The sequence below is a fragment of the Vidua chalybeata genome, chromosome 8 (genome assembly GCF_026979565.1).
Source record: "Vidua chalybeata isolate OUT-0048 chromosome 8, bVidCha1 merged haplotype, whole genome shotgun sequence".
In the NCBI taxonomy this organism is placed as follows: Eukaryota; Metazoa; Chordata; class Aves; order Passeriformes; family Viduidae; genus Vidua; species Vidua chalybeata.
In genome coordinates this window covers 33,072,302-33,095,110 of record NC_071537.1, presented here as the reverse complement: position 1 = coordinate 33,095,110, position 22,809 = coordinate 33,072,302, and the positions used below count along the sequence as shown (strand labels likewise).

General features: G+C 53.8%; 2 protein-coding genes across 4 annotated transcripts; one reads left to right on the top strand and one right to left on the bottom strand.

Moving 5' to 3' along the window:
- Positions 1–202: 202 nt before the first annotated feature.
- On the top strand, positions 203–1,642 carry DDIT4 (DNA damage inducible transcript 4). The gene is made up of 2 exons (XM_053949081.1): positions 203–339; positions 558–1,642. Exons 1-2 carry the CDS (start codon positions 243–245, stop codon positions 1,037–1,039), a joined length of 579 nt encoding a protein of 192 aa, XP_053805056.1. The 5' UTR covers positions 203–242; the 3' UTR covers positions 1,040–1,642.
- Positions 1,643–4,348: 2,706 nt separating this feature from the next.
- DNAJB12 (DnaJ heat shock protein family (Hsp40) member B12) lies at positions 4,349–21,549 on the bottom strand. Of its 3 annotated transcripts, XM_053949612.1 has the most exons (9): positions 17,995–21,135; positions 17,316–17,490; positions 16,290–16,435; positions 13,297–13,482; positions 11,890–11,969; positions 11,154–11,263; positions 8,317–8,489; positions 7,320–7,452; positions 4,349–6,173 (listed from the first exon to the last, which is right to left on the bottom strand). In XM_053949612.1, exons 1-8 carry the CDS (start codon positions 18,308–18,310, stop codon positions 7,331–7,333), a joined length of 1,308 nt encoding a protein of 435 aa, XP_053805587.1. In that variant the 5' UTR covers positions 18,311–21,135; the 3' UTR covers positions 4,349–6,173; positions 7,320–7,330. The 3 variants fall into 3 exon arrangements, with proteins under 3 accessions (XP_053805587.1, XP_053805588.1, XP_053805586.1); XM_053949613.1 differs by lacking the exon at positions 17,995–21,135 and adding an exon at positions 21,389–21,549 and having other exon boundaries at positions 4,349–7,452; XM_053949611.1 differs by having other exon boundaries at positions 4,349–7,452; positions 17,995–21,134.
- Positions 21,550–22,809: the final 1,260 nt, after the last annotated feature.

The following is a 22,809-nucleotide window of genomic DNA, read 5'->3' as shown; positions in this document are numbered from 1 at the left end:
GTCCCGCTTGCAGCGCCCGGGGCCGCGCCGGTCGCCAGGGGGCGTGGCCCAAGGAGGGGGGGCGTGGCCTCTCCGCTGTCACCGGGCAGGAGAGACGCCGCGGACGTGCCCCGCGCTCCCATTGGCGGACGCGGGGAGGGGGCGTGGCCAGCCGTGCCGCGGCTATATAGGGGTGGGGCGCGGCGGAGCGGGCAGAGCGGCGGCGGAGCCGGGGCCGTGCTGGTTGTGCCGTATCCGGAGCCATGCCCGGGCTGTGGGAGCGGCTGGCGGGCGGCGAGCGGGGCCGCCTGGAGACCTCCGACTGCGAGTCTCTGGGCAGCGCCTCCGGCTCGGAGGGAGGTGAGTGCGGGTCCGTCAAGGGCTGGAGGCTGGCTGAGGGTCCCTGGGCTGAGGGGTGGTGGTGCTGCTGCGCCAAGCGCCTGTTAGCACCCCCAGCCCCCTGGGTCGGTGTGTCCAGGGCCACCAGCACACCCCTGTTACACCGCTGAACCCCTGGCATCGGTGTCTCCCACGCCCGTGGGACCCCCGGCGCTGACCTTCTTCTGTTCCCTCCGCAGATGCCGAGTACGCCGAGGGGGTCTCCCTGCCGGACATGGACCTGGAGCTGCTGCACGACCCCGAGGACGAGCTGCTGTGCGCCAGCCTGATGGACGTGGTGCAGGCCACGCTGGGCCGGGCCCCGCTGGGCGCCAAGCGCTGCTGGCGGCTCCTGATGCCGGCCCAGCTGCAGGCGCAGGTGCGGGCGGAGCTGCTGCGCCTGGCGTGCAGCGAACCCTGCGGGCTGCGCGGGGCCCTCCTGGACCTGTGCGTGGAGCACGGCAAGGGCTGCCACGACGTGGGGCACATCGCCGCCGACCCCGCCGTGGTGCCCACCTTCCAGCTCACCCTGGTGCTCCGGCTGGACTCCCGCCTCTGGCCCAAGATCCAGGGACTCTTCGCCTCGGGGCCGGCCTTCGCGCCGCTGAAGCTGAGCACGGGCTTCAGGGTGATGAAGAAGAAGCTGTACAGCTCCGAGCAGCTGCTCATCGAGGAGTGCTGATGGGCCGGGCCGGAGGAGCCACTTCCCAAGTGCTTTGGAAGAGCCGGGCAGAGCGTGGCGGCTCCTGGCAGCCGCTGTAGTTTAGGTTAGGCTGGAGTAGGGCTGTAGGTGGAAGTAGTTCGGGCAGGCCGAGGTCCCCGTGGGGCCTGCCCGTGCCGGGACATCCCTGGCGTGGAGCAGCCGGGACCCAGGCGGAGGTCCCTTCACGCCGTCGATGATTGTGGGATGATCCCGGCGACCGCGCTCCTGGAGGCGGCAGCGGGGCTGCTGGAGGCGCGCGGGTCTCCTGATGGCTAATCAATCATGGGGGTTTTTTGTAAACCAGGATTGTAATCAATGGGGTCTCAGGGGGAGGGGGAGCGTGGCAGTGAGTGGCGGCCGAGGGGGTCTGGATCAAAGGCAAAGCCCAGCTGGAATTGTGTCTTTGATCACGAGGGCGATGGGAGAGGGGCCGGAGGGCAGGACCCCTGGCCCTGACACGCTGGGGGCACTTCGTTGGTTACAGTTTACACTCATACACTTGATGTTCAAGTGCGAGAATTCCTATGCAATCGTGTCGGGTGTTTTTTTTACTTTTCTAATAAAACTTGTCTTGATTGATAAGCCGCCGTCTCCCTGTTGTCACCTCTGGTGGGGTAGGCATGATGCAACCACTGGGGTGAAATTCCCTGCTGGCACCCTCGGGAAGCCTTTCCCTGGCAGGGCAGCCCCAGCGGTAGGAGTTGGATGTTTTGGGAATGGTGGGGAATCCCACTGCGCCCACTCCTAATGGGAGCCACGGGGCTGTGACTCAGGGGGGTTGAGTCAGGCCCAGCGAGCAGCACCCCAACACCCAGCGAGGGGCTGCTGCTCCTCCCCTGGCAGCCGCGGTGGGGAACTGGGGCAGAAACCCAGGAGAACAGGCTCAGACTGGGACTGAGGAGGAGGAGGAGGGTCACACCTGCCGGGGGGGGAGCCCAGCTCCAAACACACTCTGCAACACAGAGGCCAATTACCCAAACCTGCAATTAAGAGGCCTCGGGGAAGAGGCTTTCACTCCAAGATAATTAAAGCTGCTTGGCAAACGAGGAGCCCGTGAAGGTGTGGGGGGATAAAACCAGCCTGAAAAGCCATTTCCATTCACATTTGAGCTCATTCTGGCTCAGCCTTGGGTTGTTTGATTTTTGTTTGTTTTATTTTTTGTAATACTGCTGTGGACAAACTGTATCGCTGTGGACAGACAAACAGTGACTTTTTGATGAGAATTTTCACCATAAAAACCTTGTTTTCGACATGAATGACCCATAACTGGAGTGTTGGGAGCAGAGACTGCTCACTGGTGTAAATACCACCTCGGAGCAGTCAGGGCAACAAGCAGTGCCAGGCTCGCACAGCTGGAAATGCACCTTTACACACACACACGCTTGCAAAGAGGGGGTATTTCCCCTAAAATTTTGTGGTTTGGAGCATTTCTTAAAGGATCACATGCCAGAGCATCCCCCCCTCACGTGAGGGGCAGCCCCTGTGGGGTCATCCAGCACAAACCCACCCCTGGAGACACTGAGAGGGAGTGGGAAGGGAACTGCAAAGCCCAAGTTCCTTGGGCAGCGCGTTGATCCCAGGGCGCAGCAGGAGATTTGCGGTGACGGCAGCACCGCCGGCGGCTCAGCTGGGGCTGCACCGCCCGTCAGCCCTGCCGAGGCATCCCGAGCCTGGGAGTGCTATTTACAGCTCCAGAAATACGTGGATTTTTTTAAACAGCCAGCTCCTAAAGGGGTGGCCCTGCTCCCAATGCTGCCAGCAGCAGCGTGACCCCTGCTCATCCCCCCCACCAGTCACTCTCAGGGAAGGCGAGGGGCTCTACATCCATTTTTTAAAAATTATCACACTAAGAAAACAGAAAGAAAACCCCACCAAAACGCTCAAAAGCCAACCAGAGCAATGGCACAGCCTCTGTCCTGGGGGTGCCCAGCAACACCTTCCGTGTGGGACCACGGGGCCCTGGAACGCCCCAGTCACAGCCCCAGATATGAAGGCTTTTATTTATAGCAAAATGGCTTTTCTATGAGAAATTTGGGGGTGTCTCAAGGTCCCTGGGGTTTGGTAGCTCCCTGGAAGGTGCAGAAGCTTCCAGGGAGGCTGGATCAAATGTCTCCCAGGGCAGTGGGTTACGCAAAGGGATATTTTGGGACCTGGGAAGAGTCGGGCTATTTGTGGCACCAGCATCAGCCCAGGCATCCCAGGTGCCAGCAGAGGAAAGGGAGATTTTTGGGGGCATCAGCAGCAATAAGGCAAATGAGGGTTTAAATCCCAGGATAACGCAAAACCCTCCTGTTTTTGCTACCAAAAACAATGATTGGGGGGAGAGGGATCCCCTTGGCTCCCTACCTGCCAGACGAAGATGTTCCTGGAGCACCTGCCTTCCTTTGATGCCTCCCTGCCTTTGGCAGCCACTCCAATTAAAAGCTTGGGCTAACGAGCTAATGGGCAGCTCAAACCACTCACACCTTTGGTGAGTGGGCAGGGACCAGCACACCCTGAAATTCAAGAGTGTCTCCCATTGCTCCGGGCTGGGAATGACCCGAACTGCAGCAAAACCACCCCAAAACCCGGGCTGTGGATGTGCCCCGTGCCGGCAGGGCTGACTCACCGCCAGAGGGGAAACGGCAGGGACGTGACCCTTGCCCTCTGAGAGGAGGGGAAAAAAAGGGAAAGGGGAGAAATTCCCACCCTTGCCCTCTGAGAGAAGGGGGAGAAGGGGGAAATTCCCACCTAAAGCTTCCAACACTTTGGTGTGTGGGCCTGGGGAGGAAAAGAGACCCACGCAAATCCAGCTCCGAGGCTTTGGGGCCAGCAGCCTGCAGTTTCCAAGCCACTGCCAGCAGGAAGGGCACCCAAGTCAGTGTCTCTGCCCAGAAGAACAAAGGCAGCCTGAGTCTTCCTGCCCACTGATGGGGATTGTGTCCACAGGGCACTTTCCAATTCCAGGATAATGCTGCCAGGCCCAGTGGCATCCTAGGATGAGAATAAGGCTCAGCCAGAGGATGTGGGGCTAATGGGACGGGAGGAAGGCCTTTCTGGGAACATCCCAGCAGAACGGGTCTGAAGCAAAGGTGTCCTGCTGGGTGTTTGCTGTCACCTTGCCAGGGGCACCACATCCTCTCCATCCCCTCCCTGTCCTTCCCTCTGCCACTTCAGGGCAGGCCCCACAGGGACAGAGTTCTCAGCCACTGGGATGGCAAAGACCCCAAATTCCATCCACTGCAGAGGAGCTGCAAAACCAGAGCTGGCTGGAGCAGGGATCCACAGGACACCAACCTAGCCAGAGCCTTTCACATTATAAACATTTATTTATAGATGTACAATTGTATAATTGACTCTAAATTGAGAGATACAGCCTCTGTGAGCTTCCACTGGGATCGATGCCTTCTCCCTCCTTATGATCCATGGGTATCTACCAGGAAAAATAACCTGAAGGTTTTGGCAGGCAGGCTCCGGGCAGGGAATGCCACTGGGCAACACATCCAGCTCCTTCCGCGAGCAGGATTTTGGTTTAACCCCGTCCCCTCATCCCTGTGCCTCTATCGAGCGCCATTTCCAATCCTGAACTTCCACCCAATTTCGTCTGAAGGTGGAGGAACCATTAAAAAAAAAAGAAATAATAAAACCCCCTAAAATCAAGTCCAAGCCACGGTGGCTGTGGGATAACAGGGCCTGCAGCCAATGGGAGGTTGAGATTTCACAAAATAAATAAACAGCCAAGACAGAGTGCATGGATTCCTAAGGACAACGGGATAAAACCACCTCTGCCAGCCCACCCGGAAGCTGCCGTGCTCCCAGCTCACTCCCCTGACCGTGCCAGGGGATGGTTTTCACTGGAAATGTCTTTAGACACAAATGAGCTGCAGAGCAGCAAAAAAAAAAAAAATTAAAAAAGTTAAATAATCCAGTTTATTCCATGGGAGGTGGCTCTGCTCGTGCTGGCTTTGATTCCAAGAGATGGCTCCTCACCTGGAGCAGCCTCACACTGGTCCTGCCTCTGGTGGGGCAGGCAGAGGCAGATCAGACACTCCCTGATCTCCCCCAGCAGAACTTCTTCCAACAGAATACTTTGTTCCTTATGGATTTGTGGTATTTTTCCAGGTGTCCTGCAGGAAACACGAGACAGGGTGTGAAGGCCAGGGCCAGGCTGCACCCGGGAGCGCCGGTGGGTGGCTGGTGGGGGTGAGGAACCCAAGCACAAAACCTCCCAACAAAGGGCTGTTGGAAAGCCCTCTCTGCACGGAGCACGCTGATTACCAGGCAGAATTCGAGCAGACTCGGCAGAAAAAGGAGTTACGTGCACAAATTAACCAAAGACTGACGAGCAAAATCCATCCAGGACAATCCTTCCCATCCTGAGCGCGACGCCGGCGCTCAGCTGACCCTGCGGCTTCTGCCGACGCTGCAGATCCATGGCTCTGGATGGGCTCCCCCCGTTCTCTGTGACCCCCTGCACATTTGGGGTTTGGTTTTATCAAAACCCCAGGAGCAGGTGTATGGATGTCCCCATCTGCAGAACATCCTCCTGGGAGCAAAGGACAGCAACTGCAAAGGGATTCCTGTTTTCCAGGCAGGAAAGTGCTGTGGACAGAGACGCTTCCCGCCGCCCTGCTCCCCAAAACGGGCAGAAACCAGAATAATTTAATCATCCAACCCCTGCATAGTTTAAAAGTACAACATATATACAGCTATAAATTAATGCTAAATAGATTATATTTTCTTTTCTTTTTCTTCAGCATCTTCTTTTATCAACAAAATCCCACTTCTCTCTCCATTGGCAGCAGCAAAGGGTCTCCTTCTGCTTCACGGCTTCTGCAGTTAGTTTGGGTTATTTTACACTCTGTGTGTCTGTTCCAGGGGCTGTGGGATCCTTGTGGGATCCTGGGAGCACGCCAGCGGTGTTGGAAGGGGAGGAGGAAGACAAGAGCTGGATTTCCTGTCCCAAGCGCTGCCTGCGATCGTCAGAGAGAGGCAGAGAGAAGAAAGAGGGGCAGTTGTGCGTTGCTAATTCTCCAATTCCATTTTTAAGATAAGGTTTGATTCTTTTTAAATAGCAGAGTCTGTCACCTCGGCTCAGTGCACTTCCCCAGAAGTCTTTAGGCGTTTCAACGCTCTGGGAACAAAAGCGGCGGCGGTGTCAGTCTCTGGCCAATCTGTGACTCCCCCTTGCTTCCCCACCCCACAGCACAGGCAGAAGCTTTTCCAGGCTCTTTCCAGACCACGGGTGCAGGGAGGGAATTAAAGAAAAGCAGGTAATTAACACCAGAAGAGGCGCAGTCATCCAAACGAGAGAGCGGGCGGATCAAGATAAGAACGGATCCAAAACCAGGATACACACAAAAAAAAAAAAAAGCCCAGTGTGCCCCAGAGGATTTGCTTTAAAGGCCAAACTTTCAGATGCCGAGGAAAACACCCCCCAAAAGTGCAAATCAAGCAGCTCAGTGGCCAACATCCTCAAGGAGTCCCTGTGAGCCAGAACGGTGTCCATGCAACACCTGGAACAAGCTTCACCCAGGAGTTTTTCTATAGAAATCCTGTGCTCAGATAATTCTGGGGTAGTGGGATCTGCACATTTCACAGGCAGCCCAGCCTGGTAGGCGAAATCAGCCCAAAAATTTTTGCAGAAAAAGGACTCCAAACCCTGTGGCAATTTTTTTTCATTATTTTGGTGTAGTTCTCCCAGCACATCCGGTCACACATGTGTTATCTGTGCTTTCCTTAATCCAAGCTCTCCAATCCCCAATCTTCCAGACCTCACCCTCCAGCTGCTTGTACTTTGATTGCCAGTTTAACCCAGTAAGTTACTTCTACAACCTGCTGGGAACATTTGCTTTGTTCTCCTTGAATGGGAAGGCAACGGGGAGGGGGGACAAGGAACAACTGTTGGGTGGGACTCCATTCCCTGTCACCGCACTGCTTCACGTGCCAGGGCCAACAGCCTTCCCAGCAAAACAGACAACAAAGCAACTAAAAACAAGGGCTCATTAAAATGTGGGGGCTGGATGCCACAGCACCTAAGAAACTTCCAACCTCACCAAGGGATTCTGCCCTGTTCCTAGAGGCCACAGAAAACAGGGAGCCTGGAGAGAGCCGAGGGCGCCGACATGCAAATTAAACCAAATCAATTCCTGATTAACGAGGGAGCGCCCGTCGGAGGGGAGGCTGCACGTGTGCACCCCGAGGAGACTCCTGGAGGGCTGTGTCTCAATCAGGGATTTCAGTGATAAAAGCACTACGGTTCCCTGCTCCCGGCTCGTACTTGGGCTGGGACTATCCGTGCAGGGAGGCCTGGACGTCTGACAGTCTGCTACAGCTGGGGGTGCCCATCTTCTGTGCCCGCTGGTACAGATCCGAATCCCCGAAGTAGCGTGCCCGGTACAGCAAGCCTTCCTCTGCAAAGGGAAAAGCTCAGTGTCAGGAATGCCCTCTGGAAGAGAATCCCACGCCAGGCCCTGCTCCCCCACCGGCTCTGCTGGGAACAGGAGGCACCTCCAGCTGTGTCCAAGGTAAAGCAAAGGATGAGGATGAGGAAATGCCCCGCGCCCTTCGGGACAGGATGGGCGTAAGAGCTGCTGACAGCTCATCCATCCCGGGAAAAGCCAAGGGAACCCGGCTCCGGTCCCTGGAGGGGCACGGGCAGCCCACACAAAGGTTACCCCAGCAGGGCTCCGAGCGTTTGGCACCGCCCAGGGACGATCACAGCCCCTCCGGCATTCCAGCGCTGAAACCCTACCCCAGCCACTGCTCCAAGAGCCGTGACCATCACAGCAGCCAGAGCACACAGGTTGCCCCTGGACTCGCTTCCCTCACCATCCTCTGCAGCCAGGATATTTGGCTGGATCATCAGCCCCCGCAGCCCTCGGAGCAGGGGTGGGATGTGGGACGCATGACACTGTGGGCAGCAGACTTTCCAACATCGTCCTTGACCAACTGACATTTCAGGCAGGGCTATCAGGGATCCCAGAGGTTCTACCTTCCCCCTCCACTGGAAATCAGAGGTATCCTGCTGACATGGCAGGGGAACCTCTGGGGCACAGCTCTTGTCTGACCAGTTCTGCAGCAGCATTAAAAAGCAAAACAAAACAAAAAACCCCCACATACCGGGCCTGTCATGAAGTCACAGACTGGAAAAAACAAAGCCAACAACACAGGAAATGTGCTGGCACTGTGTTAAAGTATAACTTCAGCACAACTTAGTCCTCAAAGACCTTTCCAAAGCCACCCCATGGAGCAGCTCCTGACCCCCCACTACTCACTCTGCTGCTTCTCTCTCCAGCAGTTGTTCCGAAGGTTTGCTATGTAGTCGTCCTCCACGCTCCGCTCAACGTTCTTCAGGTTCGTGCCCGTGTACTCCTCAGCAAAGTTCTCGGACACGTAGTAGGGGACTTTCAAGTGCTCTGTGACCCTCTTGTGTGTGTGACCCACAGACCTGGTGCAGGGACGAGAGCACAACAGTATAGGACACGTTTCAAGGGCACAGCAAAGCCCCCAACTCAGGTGATGTGATTCCAAACAGCAGGAAACATCCCTCACCCCTATCTAGCCACCGGCTTGGAGGGTCGGAAGGGAGCAGCATTTCTGGTGGAAATGAGAGAAGCTGCCAGGCCTCCAGCAAGGTGGGCAGAGCTCTGAATACAGACATAACTCTAAGACATACTGCCCAGGGTCCAAACCCACTTAAAATAAAATGTTCCCTGGAATTTTCATTAAATTATTAAATCTGTGATTTCCTCCATTCACAAGATGAGACCTGCTCTGTGCCCCGGCCTGCATCAACCAGCACAGAAAGCACTTTCCAGAAGGAAATCTCTTCCTCCCCTGGCCCTGTGGATTTGCATTTCAGACAAAGCCCTGCTCTTGCTTCCCCTGACACCCCAGCAAACCTAGAGATCCTCCCTAGGGCGTGTGTGTGAGCTGTAACACAAGAGCTGGGCCCAAATGCTCGATTTGCCAGGAATGGCTCCACCTGGAGACGTGCCTGAAGTTCCCTGTAATAAATACCAGGCTGCTGCTGCTGATTTAAAACCAGCCTGATTCTTAAGCCAGGTATAAACATTAACTCATCCAGCTCACCCTTCAGTCTGTTATCAGAGTATACAGGTGGGATCCCAGGACTCCTGCACGTTTCACCAAGGCCCAGTGCCGGGTAACTGAAAGGACTGAACGGGAGCACAGAGCTCTGCTGGGATTTCTCAAGGCAGAGAAAAAACCAAGTTCACTATTTTCCCTGCCAAGACAGAGCCCTGAGCTCTCCCAAAGCTCATATTCCTCTCCTGGATAAAGATGGACTACAGAGCGTGCCCTCACAGGAGAAGGACTGGGAACGGCAGGGCTGCAGCAGCACACTGGGGTATGAAGCATGAAAATCAGGGCACGAGAAACCTGTCACCTGCAGTCAGACATGCAATTAAGTCAGGCCAATTCCATGAGGTGTTACTGAACAGTAATAATCAGGCCCACAGCTAGGCAGCTCTTCCAGCAGGAAGATCCTTTTTGGAAGAGATTTACAAAGGTAACAGTGGTTCTTTAGGTCTCTGCCCTCCTCAGTGACACCTTCACTGTGGAGGAGTGGCATTTAAATCTGTGGGTTCAAAGCTTCTGTTGCCCTGCTCGCTGAGCTGAGGCACAGCTTTCCCTTCCCTCCCGGCAGAGGAGCTGGCAGTGAGTGATGCAGCAGCTCCTCCTGCCGGCCCTGCACCACCTCATTCCAGCTCAAACATCCTGGCTGCTCGGGAAGGCTGTGGCAGGACTGGATGAACTCACTTTCCACCCTTGTCCAAATCCTGGCTTGGAAATCGGGTTGCTTACTGCTACCCGAGCGTGCAGAGACAGGGACAGCACAGGGAACAGGGAATGGGGCAGCAGAGAAACATCTGAGGCTCAGGGATGGCTTCCTCTGGTAGCTGGCAAGGCTGGAAGCAAATCCCTGCCCACTTAAATGCTCCCTCCCTCAGTGTCTTCTCACGCCACAAACTCTTCACCAGTATGAACCAAACTGGTGCATGTGTATAATGCTTAGTTTTACAATGCTAATGCCAGCTCAACAGCCTTCACCCTCTCAGAATAACCCTTAACTGTGCCAAAACCACCCCATCTTTTGGTCCCAAGCACCAATGTCACCGGCTTTACTCTGAATCTGAAAGCTAAGCTGGGTTTTATAGTATTTAACATCATGCCCCTCCCCTGGAATTGTTCAAGGCCAGGTTAGTCGGGGCTTGGAACAACCTGGGAGGTATCCATGGCCATGGCAGGAGGTAGAACAAGATAATTTTAAGGTCCCTTCCAATCCAAAGCCTTCTGGGATTCTATAACCAATGGCAAACATTGCTACCTGTGAAAATAGGCAGGAACACCAGGCTGCAACCAGGTCTGCCCTCTCTAAATGCACATAAGGAACTCGCACCGAACATGTATTAAGTGTTTGCCAAGAATGATGCAAGCAGACAGAAATCAAGCCTGTTTTCCCACTCTTTGTTAGCACTGCAAAGTGACTAAGAATGAGGACACATTCCATTAGTCACCAAAGGGAGCAGATGGGGCATTTCCACAGGGTCTAGAACAGAGCAGTTTCACTTTCACATCCTCACTGTCTGGCCAAAGCTATTTCATGGCAAGATGAGAGTTCAGAAACAGGACTTCTCTGGGAGTGTCTTTTATTCCTTACCCTCTTTCTCTACTGTGTTGTACTAAGGCTTTCATGGAGAACGTGGCTTTTGTTTTTCACACTCTACACCTCAATTTTTTCCACATGGGATTTCAGTGCTGGGCTGCAGCCTCCCCAGACCATTTTGTCTGTCCCTTTCCATGAGAGACACAGCTGTGGGGATGGACTCCAGAAGGTCCCTGACAAGGAACTCTCTCCATTAGGGAAGTGAGCACCCTCCAACTTTCCCTGCACCTTGTATCTCAAAGCTGTTTGAGAACCACAGAGGCTCCACTGGCAGCAGGAGCAATGGGGTCAGGAGATAAAGCAAAAAAAAAAAAAAACAAAAAAAAACAAAGGAAGAACAGAGGCAAGATCCCTGCCCCACCATACCCCTCCAGAGCCCACCTCCTCCCCATGTAGGTAAGTTTTAGAGGAATGGGTACTAACAGCCTGTGGCTCAAACTGTAGGGTGGGCTGGAGACCATCATCTGGCTGAGAGCAGACACGATGATCAGGATGAGGATGGGCATCAGCTGGACAAACAGCCCCAGGCCACCCTGAGGGAACAGAAACACACAGTGGAGTGCCACCCATACAGCTGGACAAGGATCCCATGGCACCTCCCTTCCTCCTTCCCTCCCAGTGCTCCAACACAACCTCCTCTCTCCTGCTTTTCACAGGGAATAGCCCAAAACAGCTGGGGGGAACCCAGCAGCCCACAGGACAGCATGACCCCAAAGGTCCAAACCCCCTGGCTCTTCTCTGGATGTGACAATGGGCAGAGGGGACTGCCAGGGGGAGCCTTGGGATGGAATTCCAAAAGCCTCATGCCCACAGTTCGTTTTTCTAGAGCAAACTAGTAAGCAGGACTGGTTTTATGGATGGCCTTCTCCCCTTTTCAGTGCTGGACACATGAAGGTATTTCCCCCTCTCTCTCACCTCCCAAGCTCCCTTCAGTTCCACCATTAAGCTTGAGATAAAAATATTCAGGAAGTTCTTATCTGTTTTTTTACAATAAAATTGGCTCTGCCCAGACAACAGCCATAATAACCCTGACTCCAGCTTTCTGTTTGGGAGGGTGGCAACAAGCAGGACTGTTTCACAAGCCAGGCACAGGAACCAGCACCCAATGATGTGCTGTGAAAACCTCCAGCCTCCCAGATCCCAGGTGCTTTCCACTTACATCCCCCTGGTGCTCCCGCCTGTCCTGCCTCTGGTGGTAGGTGTACCTCATCCTGCCGTTGCTGTACACGTGAACATTACCTGAAGGAAGAAGAAAACTCTTACTCCAAAGGCACACTGTGGAGGGTGCTGCTGGCTGGCCAGGGAGGGACCACAAAAGGTGGCCATGATCCCTGTCACCTGCTTACAGGCTGAAACAGGATATTCCTGAGGTGGTTTGAGTGCAGAGTGGGCACAGAGCTCCTTCTGCAAGATTTTGCAGGATCATTTGAAAACTCAGCTTGGAAGTGACCCCAGGAAGTTCAACCTCCTGCCCAAAGCAGGGTCAGCTGCAGAGAGAGAACATCCTGCACAGGCCTTCTCCCTTCTGATGGAATAGATTAAAACCAGTTAGAAATAATTCTGGGGTTTTTCCCACCCTGCAAACAAAGCTCTTCCATGTCTTGTTTTAAATGTCAAAGCTACAGCTGCAAAGGGAGCCAGGCTGAGAGAGCAGCCCTCAATTCTCTCGAGACAGTGAGGAAAGGGAAAAAGAGACTGAGCTAAAATAGCAACATGCTGTTTTTGCAGGAGTTGCTTCTTGGCCTCTCTGCCAGGCAGAGCACAAATGCTGCAAAAGGCTTCCAGAAGCTTTTGAGCCAGTGGTATTGGGGTGTTAGTTCTTAGATTCCAGACAGGAAAGAGCTACCAGAGTGAATTTTCTTAACTGAAACCTTTTTTTCTTCCCCAAGTTGGTCCACAGCGGTCAAGAAACCCTGAGTCCACTTCCAGTCAGATATGGCTGGAACAAATACAAAGGAGTCTTCCAAAATACCCTTCTCCTGACATGGAATCTGTCTTTTGAGCAAGTAAAGGAACAGATTCTTTCCTGCTCCCCAAGCCATGATCAGGACACAGATTTATTTTTCAATTCACAAGGTCTAAATTATGCTGTAGAAATATTATTTTCCTTTTTTTTATGGGACACAGGGGAGAGAAGGAAGCGGCCACTGATCTTGGAGAACCTGTTCTAGCTGCGTGGTGGAGTAGACAGAGATCAAGAACAAGGCCCAGCTGTTACCACAGTTTGCTCTGATAAGATTTAAATTCCAAAACCACCAGGCAGAAAAGCCTTCCTTAAAACAGGATTATTTGCACAATGACCCTTAAAACAAGTCACTTTTTGTTCTAGCATTCAACCCAACCTAACAGCAGCTTATGTTGCTAGCGTGCCAACAAACACCTGAGGCTGGGAAGAAGTCCAGCTCTGATGGTTGCCGAGTTCTCCAAAGATGAACCATTTAAGAAACTCGAGGTGTTTCTGCCACACGTGAAGGAGAACACCCCCTCATCTAGCCCAGCCTAAAGAACCCCAACTGCACCAAAAGGATGAGGCCCCACACAAGAAATGCAGATTTAAGGTGCTTACTAGAAGGAAAACCACCCCCAAAGAACATGTTGAAGAGGTCCTCGGGGGAGATGTCAGCCTCGAAGCCGCGGTGGAAGTCGGCGTGGCTGTGTCCGTGGCGGGCGGGGTTGAGTTTCTCGTCTCCGAACTGGTCGTACTGCTTCCTCTTCTCCGGGTTGCTCAGCACCGCGTACGTGTTCCCGATGGCTGCGGCGACAACGAGGAAGCAGTTAGCTCCTTCCTCCCACCTGCAGCCCTGCAAACTGCCAGCATTTGCCTTTCTCATCGTACAAAGCAAGAGATTCGGCTACCCACGTCTTTGCAACGGGTACCTGGCACACGGCTCAGGCAAATCCAGGGAGGAGGAAACCACACTCAGGGAAAAATTCCTTAATGAATTCAAATGAAAAAGTTATGCTATGACTGATAAAGATTTGGTGCATGTCCCCAGAGAAACCTGTCAGCTGTGTAGGGAAATAAAATTTTAGTTGACAAATTTTATTCAAAAGTGGTATTAAGGGAATTGAATGTCAGAGCCTACAACTAGAACTGCAAAGAATTTAAATTCGGGCTGAATCCCTGAAAGGGACTTTAAAACTTTCCATAAAAGCTGCTAAGGAAACATTAGCCAGAAGTTGCATCCATCAGCTAAGAGTTTCAGTACTTCCAGATGCCACACGCAAGGTGCATAATTACAAGGACTGTTAACCAGTGCCTGTGAGGCTGGAAATGTACTGGAAATAAACCCCTGCCAGGTCCCTGGGTCCCTCTCCTTCCAGCCTCAGGAGTTTGAGCCCTTTTCCCAGAACGTCTGCCTGCCACCCTCCTCTTTCTGTATTCACCTCTCCAGACATTCCAGCTTCCCACTGCTCTCTGTACCAAGCCACCCCAGGGCTCCCTGCGTTGCAAGGACCCAAAATGCCCATGGCAGCAGCTGCCTGGTGTGTAAAAGGCAGGGCAGAAGGGATAGAAAAGGGGGAAAAGGGGGATAATGTGCCCATTTGAGATCAGCTCCAAGATTCGACGCTTTCCCCATGGTCAGATGGAGGTGTACGGTTTCTTCTTGGAGTGGAGATTTGGAGGGCAGAGGATGTAATGTCAATACACTCCTTCTCCTTGGTTATAATTAGTGCACCCAGAGCAAACATTTCTAGAGCCAGGCAGGAAAGCTGGAGGACAAGGACTGACTCAGAGTGTATCAACCACACAGCTGGAAAGAACAAGGGAAATAACAACGGAGCGGTTCAGGCTTTGTTTGCTCTTTGACTTGGTGCTGACAAAGCCCAAGAAATGCCTCATTCCAAAGCAGGATTTTAGCTCCAAGTAGCCAGGCTCAAGGCTTTTTCCAGGAGCAGACAGGTAGTGATGCAGATCTGCCACGAGACAGCTTGCAGCCAGCTGGAACTGTACACTGAGACATGGGCTCAGCACATCACCTTATCAGCGGTCACTGGGAAGGCGAATGCCAAGACTTCAGCTAATACATCAACGTAAGGAAAAATTAACTCATATCCTCACAGCAGGGCACGTTTCCCCCTTCACCCTCTGGAACCAAGCAGGTGGACTTCAGCTCAGCTCAGGGGCTGAAGGACAGGAAGCCATGGAGGCAAGGCCTGGAGGAGATAACCTCGCAGTGGGGGATAAAGGGCACTTTGCTTAACGCTCCACTTCTGGCACGTAACTCCTGCCAAAGCCTTGGGCAAACATCATTATTCAAGATTACAGGTGAGGAAACCTGCCTTTGGCCACTGAGGGATCCAAGGATGAGCCGTGGAGCAGCAGCCCTGCACAGGCAGAGCTGATACCTGTGTGCAGGTGCCCTTTCATCTGCCCCCCACACCAGCAGAGGCTCTCCCAAGTAGCTGGGGGTCAGTCACTCTTTGCTAACACTTATCAGGGAAGGGTTTAAGTCTTAAAAGGCTTGAACAAACCTTACCTAAGACTTTTACTGCTGAATTTGCGTCTGTGAGGAGCTCACCTGAATACTGTACCGGTACACTCACATCAGGCCAGCCCTGCTCCCTGCTTCAGCAAAGGTCTCATGCATTTCACTCCCAAAATCAGGCTGCTCTGGGGTGGAAGGTGCCTTAAAGACCCTCTCGTTCCACCCTGCCATGGACAGGGATACCTTCCAATATCCCAGGTTGCTTCAAGCCCCATCCAACCTGGCCTAGAAAACTTCCAGGGATACAGGGGCAGCCACAGCTTCTCTGGACAGCCTGTGCCAGAGCCTCAGCACTGTCTTGAGTAAAGAATTTCCTTCTAAGAAGTGGCCAGAATCAGATTATTTTAACAGCTTCCAAACCAGTGCTGTACAACTGGAACCAAGGGGTTCTGTGTTTACCTCAATGATAATAATCAAACTTCCATAGCTTGCAGGGGAAAATGAGATTATATGTTCCAAGCAACAGCATTTCTCTTGGAAAATTACTCCAATTTTAAGGTTTCTTATTACCCAGGAACCCTGCTGCATTTATAGAGAGGCTCTGAGAATTGGGCTCTTTGCAACAGAACCAGAGCTCCTTTTCTGAGTTCTGGCTGGGCTCACTTGTATATCTACTGCAGTTTTACCCTAGAAACTTCCACTTGGGATTTCTATCCACCAATTTCATCCACGAATGGTCGGGTGTTTCCTGGAATGTTTCTCCTGAGGGGTTTGTGAGCCCTGTGTCTGCCTCTAGTGCTGCACACATTAACTGGGTTAATCCTGACAGAATTCGCTCCTGAGCAACGAGGCAGGAGGTTGGAGCAACACACAGTGAAGGGCTGCTGGGAGAAAGAGAAGAAGGCTTCTCCTAACCCAACCAACAGAGGTGAATCCTACACATGCCAGCCTGTGTTTATTATTTTAAGCTCATACTTTGGTCATGACATGACCAGCTCTGAAGGGAGACAGCTTCACAAAGAGCAGCTTTATTTCACTCTGCCTGACTCCTGGGATTGTTTTTAAGGGTTCTCACAAGCCCAGCTCAGTGAGAGTGGGGGGCAAACCACAAATCTGGAGCTGGCTTTACCTTTGAATGCCTCCGTGGCCCCCGGCGCGTGGTTCTTGTCCGGGTGGAACTTCAGGGCCAGTTTCCTGTAGGCCTTTTTCAGGTCCTCATCAGAAGCTTCTCTGTTGACTCCCAGAATTTCATAGTAATCTTTGCACTGCTTTACCCTGCCAGGGGAGAGGGGAGCAAACACTGAGTTCCAGGAGTAAAAGCCTGGATATAAAAACTCTTGAATCCTTGTCAGCTCTGAGACTTTTCAGGCAGCACAGTTTCGATGGATGTTGCTCAGGGATCTCTGGATTACTCAGCCCCTGCTCCTCAGAGGTGACCCAGCTGTTTTCACCGACTCACTCCGGCTGTGCCGGCAGGACCAGCACAGAACGAGTCGGGCCAGTGGAGGAGGAAGGGCCTCCTCTCAGACCCACACAGGAATGTGATTGGCAAATAAATTTCCCATTCATCATGCTCATGTGTTGGAGGCTGTTTGGGAAGGACTACAGCACCTGAAGGATATTGGCCTTTCCCCTCCCTCACTCTCTCCTCAGCTAATTCCCAGATCCAAAACGTGCATCAGCTGAACTCCAGAGAAAGGAGGGAGCAGCCCAGGGTGTGCAGCCCATTCTTCCTGGGCACACTCAGCCCAGCCAAGGCTTCTGCTTCTCATGTGATGAGACACAATCCAGCAGGCTGGCTTTTTGGAGAAGTGGATGATGTAACAAACATTCCTGCAAGTCCCTTGAAGTGGTTCTTGCACAATTCAGGCCATGCCCATAACCTTAAACAAAGTTTACTAAGTGATAGAACCTGCAGTTCAGCCCTTCAGCTTCCAGGATGGGCAAATGGGAGAAAGGAATAAAGGAAAGCTTGAAACAGGGTTTGGAAAACGAGCCAGCTGCCTACCAGGGCTGCTAGAGCTATAAATCCTCCTGGGCATCTTCTTAACACTATTCCATATGGTTCAAAGCTGAAATTTTTAAAGTACTGTGAAAAGCAGACGGGTACCATGTGATAGAGTCAAACAAATACCCCAGAGAGCTGTGCACAAACCTCTTCACTGCATCCAGCTGGTCCTGAGTGTAGCCCTTGGGGGCCTCCCCCCCAGCCTCTCCATTGGCTGATGGGAAGTCTCCACTCATTTTCCTGAACTGAGGGTTTGTGGATTCCCTGGGTTGGGATTGGCCATTGGCCGACGGCTCGTTCTTGTTGAGTGACTCAAGCAGAACTGAAACGAGAGAAACAAAAACATAGAGTAGAAAGCACCAAGCTCAACCTGCCCTTCCAGCTCTCCCATGAAGAGATTTCTCTTTACCTGTGCCACCTTCCCAAGACCCCCCCAGCCTTCCCCAGGAAGACCCTCACCCTCCCTCCCATGTAATCTTTCAGTTCCTGCTGCTTCTCACCCAGATGTGAGGGCCACTCCTGAAGATATTCTGCTTCTCCCAACACACACAACCTCCATAAAAACCCCAGGACCACCCAGACAGACAGTCCAGGAGCCACAGCAGATCAGCAAAGCAGTGTATCCCTGTCCTTTTTTCCCTTCCATCTCTCCTCGACAGCAAAGCATGTCCAAATTTGTCCTCTAGCACATCATAAAGTGTATTATTCTCCTTTATCCCCTGCTTTTGAGAGCCTACAGTGCTGGGGAAGCGATGTGACGATGCTGTATCTTTAGAAGAGCTTAGAAAATAATTCTGTGGGCTGCCAATCCCACGGGGACACTCGCCTTTTGGGGACAGAGCTGCAGCACTCCTGGCTGCCAGCTCCTCACTCGGGCGCTTTGTTCTCCTGTCGGAGCAGCTGTGAAACCCATCTTCCCTCTCAGGTACTGGGGTGTATAAATTCACCTTCCCTTTTCTTTTGCTCCTTGCAAGGCTCAGGCACTGTTTTCCATCTTCTCCAGTCAAGAGGGAACAAACATGCAGGCCTGGCTTAACCACCCAGGTGACACAATGGAGGGAGACTCCAAGCATCTTTCCATCGTGCATTTCCCTGGCAGCTGCATAGCACCATCTTTTAAAACTGCTTTTTAAGCCAAGCATCGGACCGATTTCTTCACCCCCATCCAAAAGAACAGGCACACATGCTACAATGAAACCCAGCCAAGGATATTTACACAGGCCCCAGTATCCTGAGCTTGCAGTCCTTTATCCAGACCCTAGAACTGGGAAGGACGTTCCAATCCTCCCATGGATTGCACACCACAGACCTTGCACTATGGGGGTATCACCTTCTTTAGGCAAGTGCAAACAACACTTGCAGGCCAAGAGATGAGCCAAGATATCCTATCTGGCCCCAGCACTCAGAGGGAGCAGAAAAATCCACTCGGGAATCCAAAAGCCAATACAGGATGAGGGATGCAAAGGACAGTGGGCTAAGGAGCAGTAACTCACTGGGTGAGCTTTTGGGCTTGGAGGCTTCACAAATTTCAAATTAGTTTATTTTAGAAAAGTAAATTCTTCCCTCACTCATATTTCCAATGCTTCAGCGTCCACTGAATTACAGTCTTTGGTTTTGCTCCTTCCAAACTGGGAGCAATCTGCCAGGTGATTTTAAATTTCACCTCACGAGGCTGTTCCCCCACCTATTGCCCTTCCTGCTCCTTTGGGCTTTGTTCCCTACAGCTTGCCAGGAGATTTTGATCCCAGAACGGTTTGGGTTGGAAGAGATCTCAAAGCCCATCCATTCCCACCCCCTGCCATGGGCAGGGACACCTTCCACTGTCCCAGCTGCTCCAAGCCCTGTCCAACCAGGCCTTGGGCACTGCCAGGGATCCAGGGGCAGTGGATCCCTGGGCACCCTGTGCCAGGGCCTGCCCACCCTCCCAGGGAACAACTCCTAATTCCCAATATCCCATCCATCCCTGCACTCTGCCAGTGGAAGCCATTCCCCTTGTCCTGCTACCCCAGTTCCTGATGAAATCCCTCTCAAATGTTCTTGTAGCCCCTTCAGGCGCTGGAAGGAGCTGTGAGGTCTCCACACACCCTTCTCTTCTCCACGCTGAGCAGCCCCAGCCCTCCCAGCCTGGCTCCATGGGGAAGATGCTCCAGCCCCCTCAGCAGCTTGGTGCCTCCCCTGGGCTCTCTCCGGCAGCTCCAGGTCCCTCCTGTGCTGGCCCCAGGGCTGGGGCAGCTCTGCAGGTGGGGTCTCACCTGAGCCCAGGGGCAGAGGGGCAGAATCCCCCCTCTCCTGAGTGCATTTCCCAAACCCAAGCACAGAAACCCACAGATGGCCACAGGTCAGTCCCATTCTGCTCTACAGCCCCAAACCTGCTGCTTTTTGCATCCTCTGTGCAGCCCCAGCACAGCACAAATTCAGAAGCAGAGAGTGCAGAATTAGGTTTCAGTTCTGCCAACTCAGTTCTTCCCCAGCACGTGCCACAGAGCACTTTTCCTCCCTTATTAGCCAACGCTTGCCCAACTTCCCATAAATTTTCCCCAACTCCCACTTCAAGGTGACCAGAGTGTGACTGTGTCTCAGCCAACATGCCCTGACACAGGAGATTTTTGCTGCAATCCCCTTGCAAAACCCTTCCCTGATCCCAAAAAGCCCAGCCAGGGTCAGAGTTTGCAGCACTGGCTGAGCAAGGCCACATTGCTGAGTGTTGCCAAACCCTGGGTAACTCCTGGGGAAGAGATTTCCCAGGAGCTCCTCAGAGGCTCAGGGACCACCGTGGGATCTCTGGCAGCATTTCCCAACTCCAGACCCAGCAGGACACGGAGCAAAGGGTCCTTGGATGAGAAACCTGGTTGGGTCTGGCCACAAATTAGCATGTTGTGTTTAACATTAACCTGCCCTGCTGCCCCCCCACCAGGCTCTGCCTTCCTCCAAAAGTCACTTTTCCTACCCAGTAATTTCACCAAAGTATAAATTCCAGAGGAAAGGGAGGGGAGGAAAACCACACCACAGCACACGCTGTGTTTGAGGGAGGAGGCCTGGTGCAACCAAAAAGAGGATTACAGGAAGCCTTGGGGCAAACAAGCTGCAAAGCTCAGCCAGAGAATCCAAACTCAGATGAGGTCAAAGCAAAAAAAAAAAAAAAAAAAAAAAAAAAAAAAAAAAAAAAAAAAATTAAACCTTCAGCCCTTTGCATAATATTCAGCCATGTAAGAACATGCTGGGAAAGAACGGAGTTTGGCTGCTTTCACAAACCACTTCCCATATGGATGAAAGCTTTCAGGAAATGATGAAAACAAACGTAAATCTGGCAGAAAGTCCTGGAGGATTGTTTTGTTACACGTGTGAGAGCGTGAGCTCAGCCACAGCCTGTCTGTGTGCAGACAGTGGGCAACTGCTGGAGCAGGAACAGGACAGGGAGAGGAGGAACACGATGGAAACAGGAGGAACAGGAAGAGGAGAGGAGGAGGAATGGGAGGAGAGGACGGATAAGAGGAAGAGATGAGGAGGAATAGGAGGAGAGAAGGAATAAGAGGGGAATGAAGGAACAGGGAAGAGAGGAAAAGGAGAGGGAGGGGAGGAATGGGAGGAGGAGAGGAACTGGAATAAGAGGAGAGGAACAGGAGGAGGAGGAAAAGAACAGAAGGAGGAGAGGGACAGAAACAGGAGGAAAGGAATAGGAGAAGGAGAGGAGGAATAGGAAAGGAAAAGGAAGAATATAAGGAGGAGACAAACAGGAAGAACAGCAGAAGGACTGTAATAGGAAAAGGAGAAGAGGAATATGAGGAATAGGAAAGGAGGAATAGAAGGAGGAGAAGAGCTTTTCGAAGCCCCCCGAGAACCTCTCCCTGGCCTTGCCAAGCTCCTTCCCTCCCCTCAGCGCTGCTCCACCAGCAGCGGGTGTTGTGCCCGCGGCTCAGGGGTCCCACAGCAGCGCGGAGCCGGTCCCCCTTCCCTTCCCGGCGCTCTCCTCACTGGGAGCCCCCGCTACAGGCAGAGGCCGCGGGCCGGCAGTACCCGGTCCCCGCCCATCGGTACCCGGTCCCAGGCGGTACCGCAGCCCGAGACCCCAGGGCACCCCCGGGACCCCCGGGGAACTCGCCTTCCCGGCGTGCCCCGCGCGCACCGCGCAGGCGCCGTGAGGGTGAGAGGTCAGGTCCGGCGGCGGCCGCGCAGGCCGCGCTCCCCCGGGCCCCCCGCCGCGCCCCCGGGCCGGCGCTCACCGCGGACCCGCTGCGAGGGGTACAAGCGCTGCGCCTTCTCCAGGAAGCGGCGGGCCTTGTCCGGCTGGTTGGCCTTGGCGGCGGCCAGCGCAATTCCAATGCACCGCTCCGCCTCGTCCCGGTTCGACTCCATGGCGGCGGCGGCCGGGCGGGGGGGCGGAGGGGCGGGGCCGGGCGCGGGAAGATGACGTCACATAGCCATGCCCCGGGCGGGCGGGGCCGGCTGAGCGCTTGTGGGGGCCGGGAAGGCGGCGGCGTTTTGGGGGGACAGGCGGGGAGTGCCCGGGCAGCGAGAGCCGCGGGACCGCAGCCGGCCCCCAACAGGGGGAGGGGACGCCACAGGGCACTCCGGACCCTGCTCTCGCAGGAGAGGATTATTAACAATCCCTTCAGGAATTCTCTCAGGGCTTCCTCATCGAGCTCCCAGCCTTTGGAACAGGTCCTGGCTGCAGGGAGCGTGCCCGGGACGGGCTGAAGGAGACGCTGAGGAGGGATGAGGCCGCTCGGCGCTGTGTCACATCGTTTCACATTCAGCTGCAGCACGGATGGCGGGAACAACCTTCAATCCAAAAAGGGATTCAGAGACAGGTGACAGATTCCTGGAGGCTGGCCATGGGGAGCGGGCAGGGGAGAGGGAGGAACAGCTGAGGCAGGAAGGGCCAATCCTGCACTCCCACCTTGATCTGTGGAGTGACAGCACAGGGACCCCACACCCAAACCACCCCAAAGGAGCAGGCTCTGCCTGGGAAATGAGGGAGGAGAGGAAGAGCACTCTGGCTGGAGTGATCAGGAACAATATCCCAGTATGAACCACAGAATCCTACAATGGTTTGGGTGGGAAGGGACCTTAAAGCCCCTCTAGTGCCACCCCTGCCATGGGCAGGGACACCTTCCACTGTCCCAGGCTGCTCCAAGCCCCATCCAGCCTGGCCTTGGGCACTGCCAGGGATCCAGGGGCAGCCACAGCTGCTCTGGGCACCCTGTGCCAGGGCCTCATTGCCCTCACAGGGAAGGATTTCTTCCCAGTATCCCATCCATTCCTGCTCTCTGGCAGCGGGAAACCATTTCCCCTTGTCCTGGCACTCGAGGCCTTTGTCAATGTTCCCTCTCCACGTTTCTTGTCACCTCCAGGCACTGCAAGGCCACATTTAGGTCACCCTGGAGTTTCTCTCCAGGCTGAACAATCCCAACTCTCCCAGCCTTTCCTCCCAGCAGAGCTGCTCCATCCCTCTGATCACCTTGGTGGCTTCTCTCTCCAGCAGCTCCATGTCCTTCCTGTGCTGGGGAAGGAAAGTATTCCAGGAGTGACTGATCCCCTTTGTCTTTCCAGCTCTGGAAAGTCATGGAGGTTCCCCCCATCTCCTTCCAAAACACCCCATCTTCAGTGCCTCAGCCCCAGCCTTGGGGGAGGATCTGGAGCA

Excerpts from the sequence above, each read along its gene's own strand:
- DDIT4 (XM_053949081.1), top strand. The coding sequence starts at position 243 with ATGCCCGGGCTGTGGGAGCGGCTGGCGGGCGGCGAGCGGGGCCGCCTG. Across the intron at positions 340-557 it reads CGCCTCCGGCTCGGAGGGAG|ATGCCGAGTACGCCGAGGGG; the intron begins GTGAGTGCGGGT and ends TTCCCTCCGCAG.
- DNAJB12 (XM_053949612.1), bottom strand. The coding sequence starts at position 18,310 with ATGCTTGGCTTAAAAAGCAGTTTTAAAAGATGGTGCTATGCAGCTGCC. Across the intron at positions 16,436-17,315 it reads CAGCTGGATGCAGTGAAGAG|GGTAAAGCAGTGCAAAGATT; the intron begins GTTTGTGCACAG and ends CTCCCCTGGCAG. Across the intron at positions 7,453-8,316 it reads CTGGAGAGAGAAGCAGCAGA|AGGAAGGCTTGCTGTACCGG; the intron begins GTGAGTAGTGGG and ends TTCCCTTTGCAG.